At 42.0% G+C, this 21,810-nt stretch overlaps 2 protein-coding genes across 2 annotated transcripts in view; one reads left to right on the top strand and one right to left on the bottom strand.

Annotated features, from left to right (window-relative positions):
• The first annotated feature begins 3,452 nt into the window (after positions 1-3,452).
• LOC132159578 (uncharacterized) lies at positions 3,453-5,053 on the top strand. Its single transcript, XM_059569141.1, has 4 exons — positions 3,453-3,690; positions 3,845-4,156; positions 4,271-4,570; positions 4,709-5,053. The coding sequence occupies exons 1-4, from the start codon at positions 3,642-3,644 to the stop codon at positions 4,738-4,740; spliced, it is 693 nt and encodes a 230-aa protein (XP_059425124.1). The 5' UTR covers positions 3,453-3,641; the 3' UTR covers positions 4,741-5,053.
• A 4,933-nt stretch (positions 5,054-9,986) lies between these two features.
• LOC132159557 (balbiani ring protein 3-like) overlaps positions 9,987-21,810 on the bottom strand; it is a 286,577-nt gene continuing 274,753 nt past the window's right edge. Inside the window, exons 21-23 of the mRNA XM_059569101.1 lie at positions 10,701-10,844; positions 10,453-10,596; positions 9,987-10,170 (exon numbers count right to left, since the gene is read on the bottom strand). Coding sequence (XP_059425084.1) covers positions 10,154-10,170; positions 10,453-10,596; positions 10,701-10,844 — 305 coding nt within the window. The 3' untranslated portion in view covers positions 9,987-10,153. The remainder of the gene's footprint in view (positions 10,171-10,452; positions 10,597-10,700; positions 10,845-21,810) is intronic.

The following is a 21,810-nucleotide window of genomic DNA, read 5'->3' as shown; positions in this document are numbered from 1 at the left end:
AAAGACTGCAGAAATGACATTTCCCAGTGCATTCACGGCACAAGCTACAGATACCAGGACACCTCGCTCTCCGGATGTCATTGCTCCCACTTGTTTAGCAACTCGGCGTGTTATTACATGGTCAGGAGTCTGGACAGTTGTGATGCCCGTCTCAACCATATTCCATATATCACTTCCATCAATTCTTTGGATCTCAATCACATGTCCAAACTTCTTAAAGAATCTGTCCACATTGTTATGATTGAGGATGGTGGCACATGACAAACTAGTTGCCTGTGTACTTCTGACAGACAGATTTGGGTGGCGTTTCATGAAACCTGAAAGCCAGTCAGATCCTGCTGAGGAATTCTCCGCCCAAGACTGGGGGTGTTTACAGTTATTTTTCACTGCCAGCTGGTATACAAACTTCCTGACCTAAAAGCAAGTCAACAGTAAAAAATATTCCCCATGAATGATGTCTTTGCGCAATCAGTGATATACAATAATCTCTGCAGAAAAACTGTTAACCAGTGGTTTCTACCTAATGGAGACAATAATTGTGGAGTTAATTAATTACCTTAAACACAAGCATATCATATCCATACCTGACTGTGGGTTAACCCATAATACAGATCAGCTGCCTCCTTCAGATATTCAGTCAAGAGCTCCTCCTGTGCCTCACTGAAGACTTTCTGACTACTTTGGTAGCCTACATGGGGCTCCTCACTTGAACCTTCTTCTCTAAGCTTATTTAAGGCTTTACAATACCTGTACAGTGTAACATGACAGATGGAATAGGCATTGGCGACTGATCTCACTGATCAAGTGAGCCTTTCTCAAAATTTCTGCAGGAACACCCCTGTCTGTCTTACGCTTCGACTGCCTAGGCATGCTAGAAAAAAAGAGAGAGAGAAAAAAATAAGATTCTGAATCATTATAAGGGGTTGGTTGTCACATTTTTAATGAACTGTTATAACTATCCCCACCCCAAGCAGCCATTACATAACTAACTCTTTTAGCATGTGGTTTTAAAGTTAGCTTTAATGTCTAGCATCAAATTAAACTAGAGAAATGGCTACTTAAGACTATGTAAGTCACATTTTTTTATCTACAATACAATGAATGCTGACCAAAAAATTTTTTTATGAAACAAATTACTTTCTTACCTGAAAATCACTGTTGATAAAATTCACAATCTTGCTCACAGTCACATTCCACTTCTCCTGTAAGCCTAAAATGGAGATTGGAATGTACGATATGGATGACATCACCATAGGTTGTTTCTGATTGGTCGAACTGACAGTGTTACAACTAACCCCATGTTACAACACTCCCTGGTCTCCTACGTTGTTTAAATAATAATAATAATAATAATAATAATAATAGTGTTTAGTTCTGATGTTTGTGATGGTCAGAGATCCTGTCTGTTTGTCCAGCTTCAGTCTGTCTTTGAATATTGCACCGGGGCCATCTAACGTAGAGGGATTTCCATCTACTTCATTCATTTTGACTATGATTTTATCATCAAACTTCCATATTATGTTACTATCCCTCAGTACTTATTACATCAGTGTGTAGAGTGACTGAATCTCCCTCCATCACTGATACGGACACTTCATCTGCTTCAACACCAAACACACCTGAAGAACAAACAGAAACGGTTTTATTAAATAACATTGTAGTACTGTAAACCTGTATAAAAATATGTGTGATGTAATGACACCATATTAATGAAAGCGTTCAGTTATTTCTATACAGATATATCCCTGTATTGGTACTGGGAAATGACAATATTATTATATTTGACACTATAGTTCCATGTGTTTGGGCAGTTCTCTAAAGTGATCTGTTTCATTCGCTATGATGTACAGTACAAATGAGATATTATGAGATTATTTAAAGTTAGTCCCGGAGCTTAATTTATTCTCCCTGAATGCTACATGTTCTTGTGCAATGCTGAATTACATTTTGTGTCATAGTTTACAAATACTCTTATTTACCATAAAACCAGTTGTTTATGAGCTCAATCTGAGTCCCTTAGTACTCTAACATTTTGGCAGCTAGTATATTTACAAAATGCAGTAGCTTTGTAAGTATTTAATTTTTTACAATGTCGGTAATGCAAGTAAACAGATTTGTTGCATTTTGTCTCTCGGAAAGTAAGTCAATATTTCTACAAAGCATGTAAATTATGTCTAGTCTGTTTCTTTGGATTTATGTTCTTGAATGTTAAATGAATCGACACAACTCAGCAAACAAACATTGATGCTTCACAAGGACTGAACAAATGGCATGCAATGAGTTTGATGATAGTTTATGACAAATAGGCCTACTTTTATTAGACATATAGCTGCACCCTGAATGTGAGCAACGGTAACTAAACCGGACTAAACATCAATAGAAAGTCTGACCGACTGATTAAGAAACTGACTTACTGCAGTTTTTTCTGTTCTGTATAAACAGTAGGGCATTCGTTCGAGGCAGTTGTAGGCAAGTTCGGTCCTAGAGAGCCGCAGTCCTGCACAGATCAGCTCCAAACCTGAAAAAAAAAAAACTCACCTGCCTGTACTTTAGTAATCCTGAATCGATTGATGAGCTTGTTCAGGTGTGTTTGATTAGGGTTGAAGCTGAACTCTGCAGGTCTGCGGCTCTCTAGGACCGAACTACCCCTGGTTCGAGGACATTCGCAGACAGTTTTCATGTAAAATAGTAACACTCAGAATGTTACAGACCATCAGCGCCCTCTAGTGTTCACTACTAAACACACACGCACAAACAAATAGAAAGTGAAAGTGAAAGTCGTGATGTTTGCCCAATATGGTAACCCATACTCGGAATTGGTGCGCTGCATTTAACCCATGTGCACACACACAGCAGTGAGAAGTTAACACACAACCAACAAAAAACTGCTACTGATAACGCATAGCCTATGTTAAATTAATAATACAAAAAAAACACCCTCCACGAGTAATAAAACCCCAAAAATGAAGTTTTTATTCTGAACTACAACAACATTGATTCAGTGCACTAATGATGGACATATCAAACCTCCCAAGTCACGTGGAATCTCCAGAAAGCGGGTGTGTCGCGTCATAGTCCTACTATTTCGAAATGTTCCAAAGTCGAACTTGGCGAGATCAAAACTATGAAATGCTTCTTCATTCGAGGCTTGACATATTCTGCATAGTGTTAGTCAGTAAGATAAAGTAAAATAAAATAATTTAAAATAATTAATAATACAGTAAAATAATTTAGTTTGCACTGAATGCTTTTGAAACTCTATCAGCTCCTTTTCTGAGTCAAAGTCACACAAAATTCATGCGCTTATGTTCTTGATGATATTACTTCTAGCTGTGTGTCAGGGATCGTTATTCGGTAAAACCAATATCATGATTTCTATGGAAGCAAGCTATACGGATTTCTATTTTATGGCTTTATATAAGGCTAGATATAGGGATAAAGCGAGACGGGAAACGTATTCTTCTGTCCCTGATTGGCTAAAGAGTTTTTATCTGCTTGACTCAGCACAAGTGATCTACACAAAGTGTTTATGACACTGAAACCTTGTTAAACGCCATTCTGTCGTGTTTCTTGAAGTCAACCTCATTTTTTTCAGACATTAACGGACCAGCCACTGAACGGATCTCAAACGGTTGAAGAAAATGATTCACGGGCTCGTTTTGTTCTGTTTATTTTTTTCTCCTCTGATCGGTGAGTAATAAATGTATTTATGGCCTCAGTGTTAGCAGGCTAGCCTACAGATTAGCTAAACTAATATCGTTTAAAACATTTAAGGATTAAGGGTTTCAATTATCTTAATATTTAATATGAGGATTTACATTTAATATTGTTTAAATAACTTTAGGCGCTGAGACGCTTGAGATCGTGTCAGCGATGGAGGGAGAGTCGTTCACTCTCCGAACTGGTTTTACTGAAAGACAGGGCGATCAAGACATCGATTGGAGGTTTGGATCCAGCAGGACTTTGTTAACCAGAATAAAGTCAGGAAACATCATTACTTCCAGTCACACGGTATTCAGAGACAGACTGCAGCTCGACAGACAGACTGGAGATCTCACCATCACAGACATCAATAATGAACACACTGGAGTTTATGAACTAAGTATCGATCTCGGACAGACAGAGTTGCAAAAAAAAATCATTGTCACTGTTTATGGTGAGTAGCCTATTGTACAGATGCAAACTGTACTTAATTTTATATTTACGTAACACCCCTTACCTGCTGTCAGTTGTGCTTATTCTTGGATTTATTTATTTATTTACTCTCCAGCTCCTGTGCCTGTTCCTGTCATCACCAGATACTCTCCTCAGTGTTCATCATCCTCATCATCATCAGGGTTCAAAAGTGTGCTGTTGTGTTCAGTGGTGAATGTGGGTCATGTGACACTCTCCTGGTACAAAGGAAACAGTTTATTGTCCAGCATCAGTGAGTCTGATTTCAGGATCAGTCTCTCTCTTCCTCTGGAGGTGGAATATCAGGATATAAACACCTACAGCTGTGTGATTAACAATCCTGTCAGCACCCAGACCACACATCTGGACATCGATCAACTCTGTCAGACATGTTCAGGTAACAGTGGTGATATCAGCGTTTCTTCACAGATACCTTGAAACAGTAAGAGTTGACATGTCAAAGTCTTTTTGAAAGAGTTTGTTTAATGCAGTTTCTACAGACTTGGTTTAATGAAGTGCCTACTTCTTTCTACAGACTGTGACAAATGGAGTCAAAAGGAGCTGTGATCCGATTGGTCGTCTCTGCTGTGGTGGACGTGACATTTTATGATGCAGTGTTTCCTAATCTTTTTTCTGCCATGGCATAGTTTAGATAAGTATCCCACAGCATTCCACTAAGCACTAAAAAAAAAAGTTAGAAAGGGGGAAGGTTTTTTTTATAATTAAACAGTACATCATCAGAGTTGGTATTTTGGCTTTATATATGATCAGACACTTGCACCTTGCCCAAAGAGAGTTAATAAGGCTTTTGAAGAGCAAATGATGTAGGCATTTAGCTTGTATGATCAAGAAAGTTGTTAATAAAGTGCTTCTTATGGAAGATGTTTTTGTAAATTGCATATTTGGTATATTTTGTTTTTGGTTTTCCATTAACTGGCAAATTCTGGATGCTTGGAGATCAAGGTGCTCCCATAGCTCTCATAAAGGATAGTCAAAGCTCATTATTTAATAGTGCTGAAGGGAGATTCATAGAGCTGGATCAGACTTACACTTACCAACATAAACACCAGACTCAGAACTTTATAAACTAATCACAATTATTGGTAATAAGAAAACGAACAAGACATTCCATGTTAAGGTTTATGGTGTCTTACACTGGTCATTAAACATTCCATGCTTCCGAAATACTGGTGTCCATATACTTTATTTATTGATATGGAACACTGTAAATACTAAACATAAACTGAAACAAAGAAAACAGTTATACTCACAACATTATAAATGACATCTAACACAAATAAAGGAATATACAAAACATTAACACTTTCACCATTTTTGCCCGGTAACCAGCAGTAGAATGGTCAGGAGCACTAACATGTATCTGAATTCATGGCTTGTCTATCAGTTTGTGCTAACACTTCCAGGTTAAGTTAATCAGGAGGGGTCACATGACATTCAGTTTAGTCAAACTGGGAGTACAATGAAAATAAAATACAATACAGATAACATTCTGACACACAAAGAAATACACATTTAAATTGTGAAGCCATACAAAAAATAAACATTAACCCCTGAAATCACAAATACGTCATATATAACCCAAAACTGACCTCACAGCGTCACCTACAGGTGAGTATTACAGTGTTGTTGTTTTTTTTCAGTGTTGCTTATATTTATGTAATAAATGTCTAAATGTCTTCCAATTACACCAATCCCAAATAAGCAGGCAATAAACCATTACAGCGATAACAGTCTAGCAGCGCAGTCTGAGACATTCCCTCCTCCTCCCCAGCTCCACTTGTCTAGACCTGCTTATGCGCAGGTACTTTCACAGATTTGTGAGAGACGCAGACTGAACAGTGGTGCTGTTTCGAAAAGACTGTTCTACAGTTCCAGAGGCTTGGCACATGAGTATTTCAGAGAGATATGCAAGTCTCACTGCCAGCATCAAACTCAGAATATAGAGAGGGCAGGAACAAACATATACTCACAATGAACAAGACTAGACGACAAGGAAAGCCGCAGGGGGAAAAATGAAAGTAGGCTAAAGCAATTGGGAATCCTTTTTTTTCGACATTTTCTCTTATTAATGATTGTCTTTCTTTATCATATAGCACACGGCTTACAGACTCGGCTCTGTGTGTGCTGATCTCTGCTGCTGCTGGACCTTTGTTGCTCGTGGGATATGTAGATTTCTGTGGAAATTATGTGTCTAAATTTCTTGTGAAGACTGAGAGAGTTGTGCTGTTTTAACATGTCTGACATGATTATTTAAACAGTTCAAACAGTTGGCACTTCACTCAAATTTACTGTTTGAATAAATGTGCCTAGACCTGCTGCTAAATCTTGAGTTTACCATAAGAGCTAAGCTAAAGATAGTTATGCAAATTTGAACATGGGAAACAGTTCTCCAGTCAGCATTCAAAAATTTGTCCTTAAAATAAAATAATTTTTACCTCATTTAACTACAGTGACAAAAAGTTGTTGTCCCCATAAATGTAGATTTTTGTTTTTGTTTCACATTGCTGATAATTAATGGTGATTAATTAACTTTTGATTAATTGTAATTCATTAATTGTAATTATTACGACTTGCCATCAAAAACTATGCATGAAGAGAGTTTCGCTCTTGCTTGTTAGGTAGTACTTCAACATTATACATTTTACTTAACTCCCATGCTAAATTGAATACTAAGAGTTGTTAAACAGATAAAGTAGGCTACAGAGCATTTGTAAAATTTAAGAGGACAGTAGTGATGGCATACATACCTGGTAACAACACTTTATCCAAATCAACGGCTCCTAAAAAAAAATAAACAATGCTCATCTTTGTCATTTTTGTTCCTTACAAGATTTATGATTTAGAAATAAACTTTATCAGGTTATTTAAACTACACCAACTCTACACTTTATATTTCTATGCTCTGACATGTCCCTAAAGTCATGGGTATGAATGGGTAGCCTACTTATTTACATATTTTCTTTGCGCTGTGTAATGAATTTAAAAGTCCTCACCTGTGAAAGGTCCTTTGGCAAGACACAATAAAACAGCAATCAGCGAGCAACACACTCGTGCTGTCATCCTCTCAACCTGCGATCTCTCAGTGGAAAAAGCGTTGAATTGGTAGTTCAGGAGGGTTTTGAAGCACTCTCTGAAAATCAGATTTTTAAAGATCCAAGGAGGTCTGACTCAACTCCAACCCTGAAACGCACCTGTCTGTAACCTGATCTTTAAGATCCAGATTAACTTTTTTAGGTTTGTGAAATGGCTTCCTAACAATCCCCATATCTGCTGATTGGCTTCATCACTCTGTCACTAATACCTTATTGAAATATATTCTGAATCAAAAAATGAAATCTTTGAAAAACAGAGTTGAACAACTAGAGTTACAGTAGTATTTCAACTGCATTAGAGTTTTTCTCATGTGCTAAGACATAGGTTAATGGGATCCAGCTGACCTTCATCACCACTTTTTCTGAAAAGCAGAAGTCTCCTCTTTCAAATGTCTGCACACTTTTTAATTTGTTTCACACATGGAGGGCAGTGATATGTTTTTTCTCCAGTGTTCTCAGATATTCTGACCGGCGGAATCTCTTTTCACAGTTTGAACACTTGTAAGGTTTTTCTCCAGTGTGGATTCGCTGGTGCAGTTTCAGTTCAGCATTTGTAACAAAAGTCTTCCCACAATCAAAGCACATATAATCCTTCACACCGCTGTGACTTTTCTGGTGTCTTTTTAAAGTATCGCGCTGACTAAAACTCTTTCCACACAAAGAACACACTTAAGGCTTCTCCTGTGGTTCTTCAGGGATCCTGACCAAAAAAAATTCTTACCGCACCGATCACAGTTGAATGGTCTTTCTCCAGAATGAGATTGCAGATGTGATTTGAAAATGCCTCTCTGTCTGTAACTCTTCCCACACTGGTCACATGGGCTTATAAATGACAGGAAGCTTAGTGCTGAACAAAAAATGACCCTGACCAACAGAGAAAACCCTTTGTTTTTAAACCCTTAAACACATACCTCAGGTCTCTAGGGACCTTAGTATTCCTTAATCTATCTGCAAACAATATAACTTAAATAATTAGAATTAACTAGAATTAACTAAATAATTAAATAGGTGAAATCCACAGCCTACCTGAGCAATGTTTCTGACCATGTCCATCCCTTTATGACTACAGTGTACCCATCTTCTGATGGCTACTTCCAGCAGGATAATGCACCATGTCACAAAGCTCAAATAATCTCAGACTGGTTTCTTGAACGTGACAATGAGTTCACTTTACTCAAATGGCCTCCACAGTCACCAGATCTCAACCCAATAGAGCATCTTTGGGATTTGGAGGAACGGGAGATTCGCATCATGGTTGTACAGCCGACAAATCTGCAGCAACTGCGAGCTGCTATCGTGTATACATGGACCAAAATCTCTGAGGATTGTTTCAACACATTGTTGAATCTATGTTACAAAGAATTAAGGCAGTTCTGAGGGCAAACTGGGGTCCAACCCTGTACTAGCAAGATGTACCTAATAAAGGGGCCAGTGAGTGTATATATTTAGTTGTTCACTCCATGCAACTTGTAGGTCTCCGTCTAACAGCAATATCTGTTTGCTCGCAATTGTCTAGAAATGTGTTGATGAATAGTAAAGGTTTGTTGTTGTTATTACTTGCAGTTCTGATAAAGAATGGAGCAATATGTTTGTGTACAAACTGCAATACATTTCTGCATTGGGCTAACACATGTCATGGCTATTTAGTTTTTTTACCACTGAGCTGTGGGCTAGTAATGGGCTTTCTTTTATTGACATGCACTGCACACAGTAGACCAATCACAGCAGACTGTGTCATCAGACCAATCACCACAGTTTAGCGTCACACAAAGGAGGGATTGGAAAAATGACTCGCTAAAGCGAGCAAAAAAGGGAAAAAAATAAAAATGCATATTTTTTGACAATGAAAGTGTTTTTTGACCTTGCATGCATGTCATCCTGTTGTTGGGGACTCCCAAAACCAAAGTGTGAACCTGTCATTACCCAAAAAAGGGGCTCTTTAAGACCTACAAAAGTACTATGAGCAGGGTGGGCAATGTCTATGGAACCATTAAACCATTAAATGATGTGGAGGGGGGAGGGGGGGGGGGGGTCATGGCCTAGTGATTAGAGATTTAGACTCCTAACCCTAGGGTAGTAAGTTCGACCTCAGGCTGGCAATACCACAACTGAGGTGCCTTTGGTCAAGGCACCGAACCCCAAACTGCTCCCCGGGCGCCGCAGCATAAATGGCTGCCCACTGCTCCGGGTGGGTGTTCATGGTTTGTGTTCACTGCTGTGTGTGTGCACTTTGGATGAGTTAAATGCAGAGCACGAATTCTGAGTATGGGTCACCATACTTAGCTAGCTGTATGTCACTTCACTAAATTTAGTCTTTAATTTAAGAAAAAAATATGTTCCTGTGTTCCTGTGGCTCAAGTGGTAGAGCATTGTGTTAGCAGTGCAAGGTTGTGGGTTCGATTCCCAGGGAACGCATGTTAGGTAATAAATGTTAGCCTGAACGCACTGTAAGTCACTTTGGATAAAAGCGTCTGTTAAATGCATAAATGTAAATGTAATGTAAAAAGGATGTGTCAAAAGTATTAAATAAACATTATACAAATATATTCTTAGACATATTTAGACTCACTTATTACTGAAAGTTTTTCACAACTATTAAAAAAAATACATTTCCTCTCACATTAGGGTTACCCTGCATTCTTGGTTTAATTTCTGATAGATTTGTACTTCAACCCAACAACATACACACAGAGACAGAAGTTTCACTAAGCTATGAGATTTATTTAATGTATGCATAAGATCTCAAGTATAGCATGGAGAAACAGACAGAGAGAAAGGCATGCATGTCCACAGGTGGTTGGTCAACACTTCTGTCTGGCAGGTTACTGATCATCATGGAAGAGTGATCAGCACATATCTGGTTTGAGTCATGGATCAGGCCTCACTGCATGGATACAGATAGCAAGAATTAGTCTGTTCATTTAGATGCATTCAAACTCTGACAGATCACAAAACACTCAAAGCATGAACAACAAGTTTTACTTTTAGAGCGAGTTGTAGTTCTTTTGAAAAGCCATATGCTTGAAATGGCGCTTTGGAGCAACTTCAAGCACTTTGCGATTGAAATCAAAATAACAGATTTAAATTGAGGTGTACATGCATGTCCACATTTAGTGCTGCAGCACCAAAATAAAAATAGATCCACACATTAATATAATATAAATACCTCTATAAGGACTCATACACTGACGTCCACATCCATAACTGCAGCATTTCTGATCGTTCGGACAGTCATCGTCTTCGAAACAGTAATTCTCCCTCACAACACAAATTCCTATTATGTTGTTCCTTGGACACACTCCTGGCTTTTCTGTTACACAGACACATGACAGAAACCTCATTTCTAAACACCTTACTGCATTCAAAAACAAATGAAAAAATAAATAGAACTACACATTAATATCAATAAAGTACCTCTATATGGAGGCATACACTGACGTCCACATCCATTGCTGCAGCATTTCAGATCATTAGGACAGTCGCCATCTTTGAAACAGTTATTCTCCCTCACAACACAAATTCCTATTACGTTGTTTCTTGGACACACTCCTGGCTTTTCTGATGTACAAAACATAACAGAAAAACAATTATCACTGAAAAAAATAAAAAATAAAAATCAGTCCTGTGTTCATTTATTAACTGCTGTTATGTAGTCAAATAATTAGGGTATACAATTAGGTGCCATATAATAAAGAGGTTCCCAATGATTACAAGCCAAAGAACCACTGTTGAGTAGGCTGCTTTTGAGCATCTTCTCGATATGATGGTAAAACACTAACTAGCAGAAGTGTTTGTGGGCAGGTCAGACCTAGTGAAATTTATCTTTAACAGGCAGATGATTTGGAAAAAAAATAAATAATTACGACTCATTTAGGCAATTCTGAGTCAGTTCTTTTGAGAGACAGTATTTATGTATGATACACTTTGATTAACAACTTTGCAGACTGTTTACATCAAAGGATAGCTACGCTACAAACTGCAAAAAAACCCATATGACCCGAGTATGAAAATGCTTAAAGAGCAAAGAATCAAAATAGTAACAAGTTTGAAGCAAAATAGACAACACATTAAACCCATGCGATTGGACTATTTGAATAAGTTGCTTGTTAGGTAGTACTTCAACATTATACATTTTACTTAACTCCCATGCTAAATTGAATACTAAGAGTTGTTAAACAGATAAAGTAGGCTACAGAGCATTTGTAAAATTTAAGAGGACAGTAGTGATGGCATACATACCTGGTAACAACACTTTATCCAAATCAACGGCTCCTAAAAAAAAATAAACAATGCTCATCTTTGTCATTTTTGTTCCTTACAAGATTTATGATTTAGAAATAAACTTTTTCAGGTTATTTAAACTACACCAACTCTACACTTTATATTTCTATGCTCTGACATGTCCCTAAAGTCATGGGTATGAATGGGTAGCCTACTTATTTACATATTTTCTTTGCGCTGTGTAATGAATTTAAAAGTCCTCACCTGTGAAAGGTCCTTTGGCAAGACACAATAAAACAGCAATCAGCGAACAGGACACTCGTGCTGTCATCCTCTCAACCTGCGATCTCTCAGTGGAAAAAGCGTTGAATTGGTAGTTCAGGAGGGTTTTGAAGCACTCTCTGAAAATCGGATTTTTAAAGATCCAAGGAGGTCTGACTCAACTCCAACCCTGAAACGCACCTGTCTGTAACCTGATCTTTAAGATCCAGATTAACTTTTTTAGGTGTGTGAAATGGGAGTTTAATGAGAGTTATGAGTTGTACTGCCTGACCACCTCAGATTAATTAGTTATTTTTCGGCATTGATAGTGCAATAGTTCTGAGTCTGAAGGGTGTGAACAGCTCCAAGTTGCCATGTTGTCATCTTAAAAAAAAAGAATCACAGTTATTACAACAAGGCGTCAGTGCAGTATTTGATTATAGGAAAAGTTTCCCCATTAATTATCTTTAAGCATTTAAGCCTTTATGCATCTATAATTGGTGAATTCTTTTTTTTATATAACTTTTTTTGTAAATGTGGTTTATAACATTTGTTTTTGGCACACAATGTAGAGCATGGAACTGTTTATTTAGTAAAAATGTTTATTAAGTTATTAAAAAAAGTTTTTGAATAAAAGCGTCTGCTAAAGGCATAAAAGTGGGTGACTTAAGCCTAGATTTAAAAATAGATAGTGAGTCAATATTTCTGATGTCAGGTGGTAATGAATTCCAGAGCCAGGTGGGGAAGAGTAGCAAAATGCCCTTCTCCCCATGGTGGAGAGGCAAGCAAAAGGAACAGTAAGGTGAAGAGAAGCAGACCGAAGTGTAAATGAAATTATAAATCACACAGGCAGTACATTTCAATTAGCCATTCTAAAACTATTCAATGTAATTCTTAGTGTAGATTACTTTCCTGACATCTGGAATCAAGGCTTAACAAAAACGGAGATAAATTTGATCCTAACAACTACAGAGGCATCTGTGTGAACAGCAACCTGGGAAAGTTTTTCTGTAGCATAATAAATGCTCTACTATTAGACTTCTTCCATTAGACATCACCACACACAATGTACTGAGCAGAATTCAAATTGGATTTTTTTTTACCAAGTTACCATACATCTGACCACATCTTTACATTACATATTCAAATTGAAAAACCTTGTTAACCAGGATAAAAAGGTAAAATATATGCATGCTTTATTGAAAGTGGCTAGGGAGGTAAAACCTATGACCTTATCAAATCAATGTACACTGAAAGTAAATGCGGTGTATAAATCAGCACCAAACATAAAAGGTATCTTTCCTAAGAGTGTGGAACGAGACAGGACCGCTGCCTAAGCACGACACTTAACATTTACATCAATGAACTGGGGAGCAGTCTGGAGCGATCACCCTACACCACTCACAGATCAAATGCCTGATGTATGCAGATGATCTGGTTCTGCTGTCTCCTATTCAACATGGTTTACAGCAGAACCTGGACACGCTACAACAATACTGTCATACCTGGGCCCTGACAGTCAACCTGAAGAAAACCAAAATCATGAGCTTTCAGAAAAGATGCAGATCCCAAGGAACATAACACACATTTACATTAGGCACTAACCAGATAACAAACACACACACACACACACACACCATACTACAACTACCTGGGTTTGAAAAAAAAAAAACACACCACACGTACACAGGAAACTTTATTCATGCTGAGAGATCAAGCATGAAGGGCCTTCTATGCCATAAAATGGCAATATGCTATAGAAATCCCTATTAGAATTTGGATGAAAATATTATAATCAGTAATTGAGCCCATTGCCCATGGTAGTGAGGTATGGGGTCCACTGATAAATCCAAATCAAAATTTCACTAAATGGGAAAAACATACAATTGAGACCCTGCATGCAAAAATATATTACAAGTGCACCGAAACACAAATAAATGCATGTAGGGCAGAATTAGGAAAATATCCTCGAATCATAAAGATACAAAAAGGGCTATTAAATTCTAAAAACATCTGAAACTCAGTGACGCCCAAAAATATCACTATAAAGCCCTGCAATACAAAGAGAACAGCAAAGAAAACAAGACCCTCCTTCAGCTGATCCAGAGCTTCAGTCCTGATGCTTCACTAACATCTACTGATGCTCTGAAACACAACATCAGAATCAGTCAGATTACTGCACAAATAAATGCAATGCTATTTGGCCCTAAAGAGAGAGTACAGTATAGCAGACAAGAAACTGGCACACTGACCACATACAGACTCAGCGGACACAAGCTGATGATAGAGACGGGCAGACACAGAAAAACATGGCTGCCACTGGAACAGAGATTGTGTTCACACTGTGATCTGAATCAGAACAGCACCTAACAGATTGGCTGTTTTCCTATATTATATGTACATATATGTACATATATAGGAAAATGGCCAATTTTATATATGTCACATATATTAAAAGCCTAAATCAAAAGCTATATTAAAACATGTTTATATAGGTTATTTTCATGTGGGATCAGACATTTAAAACTGTTTCAAACCAGGAGAAACTGCAGTATCTGTTAGGAGAACACAATAACTGCTGCATGTTTGCTGCTCAATGTGTCCGTCTGTCACGATAGGAGAGAAAACACTCAATCTGTCCTGATCTGATGTTTCCAGCACATTTAGATTATATTGTACTGTATGCCACATTACTGTGATTCTAGCCATAATACGTGTTGTTGAGTTAAAGCAATTTAAGCTTATAGAGGGATTTGGGAGGAAGACCAACGAGAAGAGAATTACAATAATCAACGCGGGAGATGACAAGACTGTAAACAGGTATAGCAGTAGTATGAGGGGTAAGGGAAGGGCGAAGGGCGTTAATATTATGTCGATAAAAATAGGTGTATTGGTGATTTTATTAATGTGATTGAAATGACAGTATACTGTCCAGGAGGAGAACATCTCTAGGTTACGTATCTAACCCTAGTTCCTCGAGGGAACGAGACGCTGCGTCGAAAAACGCCTTGTGGAACGCGCCCAGCGTGAGCGACTCTGAATATCGTGTGTAATCAGTCCAATGGAAGAGCGTGACGTCACAGGCGGGGTGACGTAAGCGACCAGGAAGCTATAAAAGCACGTGCCACGCAGCTGGCGTCAGCTTCGAGTACCAGCAAGCGCCGGCAGGGGTGCCGGGGGTATGGCTCCGAGACGCAGCATGTCGTTCCCTCGAGGAACTAGTGTTACATACGTAACCTAGAGACGTTCCTCTTCAGGAAAACGCTTTGGGGAACGAGTACCAATGCTGCCAGACTACCAGACCCCTGCCTAGTGTGTATCCGAAGAGCACAGCTCAGGACAGGAGGACAGAAGCGCCTGGAGTGACTGGCATGTCTAGGCCATAGAATTTAACAAACGTGGAGGGCATGGACCACCCCGCAGCATTGCAGATGTCCAGCATGGATACACCTGCTAGGAAGGCCTTGGAGGCCGCCATACCAAGAGTAGAGTGAGCCTTGTCTCCCGACAGCGGGGGACAACCAGAGGACTCATAGGTGGCCTTGCTAGCCTCGACTATCCAAAGACTAATAGTCTGCTTAGAAAGCAGGAGAACCCCTCTTGGGGGGACCATAGCATACAAGCAATTGGTCAGTTTTTCTCCACAGGGCAGCTCTGTGGACGTATGCGTCCAGCGCTCGAACTGGACACATACAATTTAGCTTCGCTTGGTCGGGCTCCCGAAAGGGAGGAGGACAGAAGGCCTCCAGCACTACAGGTCGAGGTGTGACAGAGGGAACCTTAGGAGCATATCCCGCTCGAGGGTATATGAATGCTTTGGTCATGCCCGGTGCAAACTCAAGATAAGTAGGGGCCACCGAGAGGGCCTGAAGATCTCCTACTCTCCGCAGAGAGGTAATAGCCAACATAAAGGAGGTTTTAAGTGTGAGATGTCTGTCTGAGATATCTTGGATAGGTTCAAACGGGGGTTTGCACATTGCCTCTAGCACCACAACCAAGTCCCAAGGGGGAATACAGGACCGTACTGGAGGTCTCAGCCTCAGCGCACCGCGGAGGAAACGTGTAACTAGGGGGTGTCTTCCCAGAGACTGGCCGTCGAGAAGGGCGTGGTAGGCCGCAATGGCCGCTACGTAAACCTTCAGCGTGGAGTGGGACAACCCCGCAGAGAGCCAAGCCTGTAGAAACTCCAGAACTGTACCAACTGGGCAGTTTCCTGGGTCTAACTGGCGGTCTCTGCACCATGAGGTGAAGAGTTCCACCTCAGGGCGTACAGTTTCCTCGTTGAGGGAGCTCTGGATTGGAGGAGGGTCTTAACAACCAGCTGAGCGATAGGGGGGAATGCGTACAGACGAAGCCTCGGCCAGGTCTGTACCATAGCGTCCAGTCCCAGGGGAGCTGGATGAACTAGAGAGAACCAAAGGGGACATTGTGATGTCTCTAGAGTCGCAAACAGGTCTACTTGAGCCCTGCCAAATACTCTCCATATCTGCTTCACCACCTCTGGGTGAAGTCTCCATTCCCCAGGCCTCTGCCCCTGCCTCGACAGTATGTATGCTCCCATATTTAATTTCCCAGGAATATATACTGCTCTTAATGAGAGGAGTTTGCTCTGGGACCACACAAGGATCTGGTGCGCCAGCTTTTACAAAGGGCGCGAACGCAGACCTCCCTGGTGGTTGATGTAAGAGACCACCGATGTGATGTCGGTGCGCACCAAACACATAGTGACCCCTCAGGTCTGGGAGGAAGTGCTTCAGTGCACCATAAACTGCTAGCATTTCTAGACAATTGATATGCCACGTTAGATGGTGACCGCTCCACAGACCACGGGCAGGGTGGCCACTAATGACTGCACCCCAGCCGGGGAGGGATGCATCCGTCGCTAGTGTTACACGGCGACAAGGAGCTCCCAGCACCGGGCCCTGATTCAAGAACCAAGGTTTACCTAAGGCACGGAGGCAGCGCCGCGTGACCTTGATATTGCGAAGTGGATTGCCCCTCGGGGAAAATCCCTTGGTCTTGAGCCACCACTGTAGGGGTCTCATGTACAGCAGGCCAAGAGGTATCACATTGGATGCAGCTGCCAACAGACCCAACAATCTCTGAAACTGTTTGACAGTGAGTGACTGGCCTTCTCTGACTCTCTCGACTGAGATGCGGATCGACTCGATACGAGCAGGGGACAATCGTGCCTGCATCGCGGTCGAATCCCATACTACGCTTAGATAGGTGGTTCTCTGAACCGGAGAAAGCACACTCTTCTTGGCGTTCAGTCTCAAACCCAGCTCCCCCATATGTGCGAGAACAATATCTCGATGCCGAGCCGCAACCTGCTCTGACTGAGCTAAAATCATCCAATTGTCGATATAGTTGTGAATGCAGATGCCCTGAATGTGCAGGGGGACCAGAGCCGCATCTACACATTTTGTGAACGTGCGGGGTGAGAGTGCAAGGCCAAAGGGAAGTACTCGATATTGGTAGGCTTCGCCCCCGAAAGCGAACCTCAGAAACTTCCTGTGTTGTGGAAGGATGGAGATGTGAAAATATGCGTCTTTGAGGTCTATTGTGACAAACCAGTCCTCGGGCCTGATCTGAGCTACAACATGCTTGATTGTGAGCATTCTGAACTTCAGTCTCATAACTGAACGATTTAAGACCCTCAAGTCTATAATCAGACGAAGCCCCCCATCCTTCTTTGGAACTATGAAATACCGGCTTTAAAATCCGGATTCCCTGTCCTGAGGAGGGACCACCTCGATGGCCTCTTCTCTAATAGGGTTTTCACTTCCTGTTCCATAACCAGACCCTGCCTAGGGCTGACTATCGTCTGAACGACCCCGTTGAATATTGGCGGCGCGGAGCCGAACTGAATACGGTAGCCTTTTTCTACTGTATGCAGGACCCAACGAGATACATTTGGCAGTAGTTTCCATGCTGCTAAATAATCTACTAAGGGAATCAGTCTCTCGAGACTGACTTCTGGTGTAAGAGACCCCCGCAGGGGCGGCGAGCGTCTCAGCTCCGCTACGCGCACGGGCGGAGTATACTGAGACCGATGCTCAGTGTTCAGATGGAACACTGGCAGGGTTGGGCGCTGAGGCGGGATGGGCACTGTGTACTGCGGTGTGTACCGCTCTACCCCAGCAGAGGCTGCCCTCTGAAACCCCGGGCTTTTGGCATCAGGGTTTCTTGGCTGAGGACTTCTTAGCTTCAATAACTGCCCTGAGATCTTGCTTGGGCTTAGAAGACCTCGGCCGAGAGCGTCGCTGGGACTCTCGTTCCCGAAGCGGAGGAGCACGAGAGGCGACACTCTGTTTTTGGGTCTCACGATGCAAGGAGCTAGGGTGCGGCATCTCCTTCCGCCCAGATGCCCCGAGGGAGCAACGAGGGAGGAACTTATGGAACGCCGCCGCTTGTTTGCGGGCCTCCTGAAACCTGTCGACGACAGAATTGACTGCGCCGCCGAACAGGCCAGTCGACAGAATCGGGGCGTCCATTACGCAGACCCTGTCCCGCTCTTTCATATCAGACAGGGTCAACCATAAGTGCCTCTCCGTGGCCACCATTGCTGCCATGGACCGCCCAATCGCTCAGGCGGTCTCCTTGGTGGCGCGGAGGGAGAGATCAACGGTCCTTCTCAGCTCTGAAATATTGTGGGACTTGATCTCCTCTCCCTCATCTAGCTCCTTAAGCAGGTCGGCTTGGTACGCCTGTAACACCGCCATGGTGTGCAGACACGCACCAGCCTGACCTGCAGCCGCATACCCTTTGCCCACCAAAGCCGACGTTGTTCGAAGTGGCTTTGAGGGCAATGCCGGGGCCTTTTGAGACGATGCCGCGCCAGGGGACAGATAGCTCGCGAGCGTCTGTTCCACCCGGGGCATCGCTCTATAATCGTGCTCTCCCATCCCCACTACATTTCCATAATAGTCAGACGAGGGGATGTAGAGGCGGGCCGAGAATGGACGTTTCCACGACCTGGCGATCTCTTCGTGCAGGTCGGGAAAAAATGGAAGGCCCCGGCTGGGAGGTGGCTGACTCGCGCGCAGGAAGCGTTCGTCAAACTTGCTTCTCTGCGGTTCAGTTGTTTTTCGGCGGGCAAATCGATGCTTAACTTGGCCACCGCACGAGTAACCACCTCCAAGAGCTCCTCATATTGCAGCGAGTGGGGTGGCGAATCCCTATCGACCGACTCCACGTCAACCTCCTCGGAGGAAGAGAGGCGGATCGTCGATCCCTCTCCCTGAGTGGAAGGAACCGCTGAGCGTGCTTCCGACTCTAGGGATTGGGTGCTGGATCTGGCAGAAGTGGAAGGAGATAGGGACTGGCCCATCTCCATTCCCTCCACCAGATCGACTTGCGAACCCCACGAGTGCAGCCGCCTTTCTGCCTCGGCAGAAACGGGACCAGCACCGCGGGGAATGCTGGCGAAGGCCCCCTCCTCGAAGAGGGCCCTCCGGGAACGAAGCAGCCGCACCGACATACGCTCACAGTGCGGGCAGTCGGCCCGCTCGAGAGCCGACTCAGCGTGCTTCGAACCCAGGCAAACCATGCACAGGCTGTGTGTATCCCCACCCGTTATATATCTCGGGCAGGGAGGAACACACAACCTATAACACGATTTGGAATCGCCATCAGAGTGCTTAACTTTAGCCTTGCTTTTTGGCATGTCTAGGAGCTCTTAACTGGACAGACAACAGTAAATAAGACTCACACGACAAACATATGACATTCACACACAGAGCGCTTACTGAAAGATGCGAAGCTGACGCCAGCTGCGTGGCACGTGCTTTTATAGCTTTCTGGTCGCTTACGTCACCCCGCCTGTGACGTCACGCTCTTCCATTGGACTGATTACACACGATATTCAGAGTCGCTCATGCTGGGCGCGTTCCCCAAAGCATTTTTCGAATTCCTGAAGAGGAACCAAACTCTTAACCTGAGGAGAAGGGAAGGCAAAACAAATTATCAATTGAAAGAGGAAAACTATATGTTTTGGATAAAAATTAGATTTAGTGCCAATTAAAAGAAATTCCATTTTGTCACTGTTTAGTTTGAGAAAATTATAAGAAAAACAGGATTTAAGTTTGAGACAGTCAGGTGAAAGCGGAAGGGAGAGTGGAATTAGGTTTGCAGGAGAGAGAGTTGGGTCTCATCTGTGTAACGGTAGAATAGGATTTTGTATTCCCGAAAGATATTGCCAAGAGGAAAATGAATGAAGAAAAGGGGTCCCAGTACAGAACCCTGAGACACACCACTATTAATAGAAGGTTGGTAACTAAAACTTTGTAGCTGGACGATCTGAGATATATGTATCCCTGAAAGATACAATTTGAACCTGTACAGTGGGGTATGAGTGATGCCATTTGAGATTAGTCTAATGAGAAGGATGGTGTGAGGAGTGGTGTGAAAGGCCGCACTTAGATCAAGGAGGGCAAGAATAGTGACTAATCCAGAATCAGCTGTCACAAGAAGGTCATTAGTTATTTTTATAAGTGCAGTTTATGTGATATGAAAAGGCCGGAATCCAGACTGGAGTTGTTCATACAGATTGACAAGTTAAATGAGAGTGAAGTTTAGTAGCAACAATTTTGAGGATATTGGAAATGAAGGGTAAACTAGAAATGAGACAGATTATTGAAATTGTAAGGATCGTCACCAGATTTTTTTTCAGTATTGGAGTAATGGCTGCAGCTTTAAAGGAGGTGGTGTCACCCTTCACTTGGAGAAGGGAGGAGATCCAGGAGAATACAGAAGTAGGATATTTAATGAAAATTCACAAGGAGATACAAACAGATCAAAGACATTCAACAGAAGACAGAGAACACTATTTAAACACTAGGGGGAGACGAGACACCTGGGATCAATCGAAACATACATGGAACACCTGGAATGAAATCAACATAATGACAGGCACAGGAAACATGACCAAAAAAGGAAAATAGGAACTAAGACCAGAAAAAAAACAAGGAAATTAAAGTCCACAACACTGACATGACTCCCACCTCCGGAAGGAGTGACTTCACGCCCCATAACATCCCAAGGGGAGGTGGGGTGGGCACTCTGGAGGCACCTAGGACACACAGGACAGAGGGCCTCTAGAGCAGTACTCGTTCAGGGTGCCATGGCCGATCTGGAGATCCTGGGGGCCATGGCGGCACAGCCTCCAAGGCCGCAACCCTAGCCTCTACGGCTGGATCCCTATAATTCAATTCAATTCACAAGAAACAGATAAATGACATTCAGCAGCAGATAGACAACAAAGAACAGAGAACACTATTTAAACACTAGACAAGACTAGGTGGAGACGAGACACACCTGTGATCAATCAAAACAGATGGGGAACACCTGGAATGAAATCAACATAATGACAGGCACAGGAAACCTGACCAAATAAGGAAAATAGGAACTAAGACGGGACAAAACAAGTAAAGTCCAAAGCACTGACAGGTTGTAAAAATTCCAGTGGTGAGTGAAAAGCAAATGATAACAGAAATTAGAGGAAGCAGAGAGGGTAGCCTTTAACCATAACAGTGGGAAGAGGGTAGAGAACATGAGGGTCTAAAAATATTATTAAAAAGTGAGAACATTGTCTTAGAATTACCTTCATTAGAACAGATTATACCAGAATAATAATTGCATTTAGTATTAGCAATACAGTTCTTATAGTGCAGAATGGGATTTTTGTGCAAGTCTTTGTGAAGAGTACAACCAGATTTTTTATAAAGGCGCTCAAGCTGGTGACCTTTGTCTTTCATTAGCCGATGCTCAAAAGTGAACTAACGTGCAGAGTATCTGTTTACAATATAGACACTGGTCCTCCGGTACGCAACAGCTACTGTATAATATATCATGCTCATCTGTTGGACAGCTGTTATGATACCTGTTTGCACCTCCGGTTAAAATAAGAGAACAGCGCAGTTAATGCGCGCAGATGTGCTATGACATCTGTTTGTGACAAATCATGAAATAAGACAACGGTTATGTCGCCTGTTATGGTCACTTGTTTGTAATAGTCCTACAGACGCTGGACCTCCGGTAT

Source organism: Carassius carassius, chromosome 16 (assembly GCF_963082965.1).
Source record: "Carassius carassius chromosome 16, fCarCar2.1, whole genome shotgun sequence".
Taxonomy (NCBI): Eukaryota; Metazoa; Chordata; class Actinopteri; order Cypriniformes; family Cyprinidae; genus Carassius; species Carassius carassius.
This window is presented reverse-complemented; position numbering and strand designations above follow the sequence as displayed.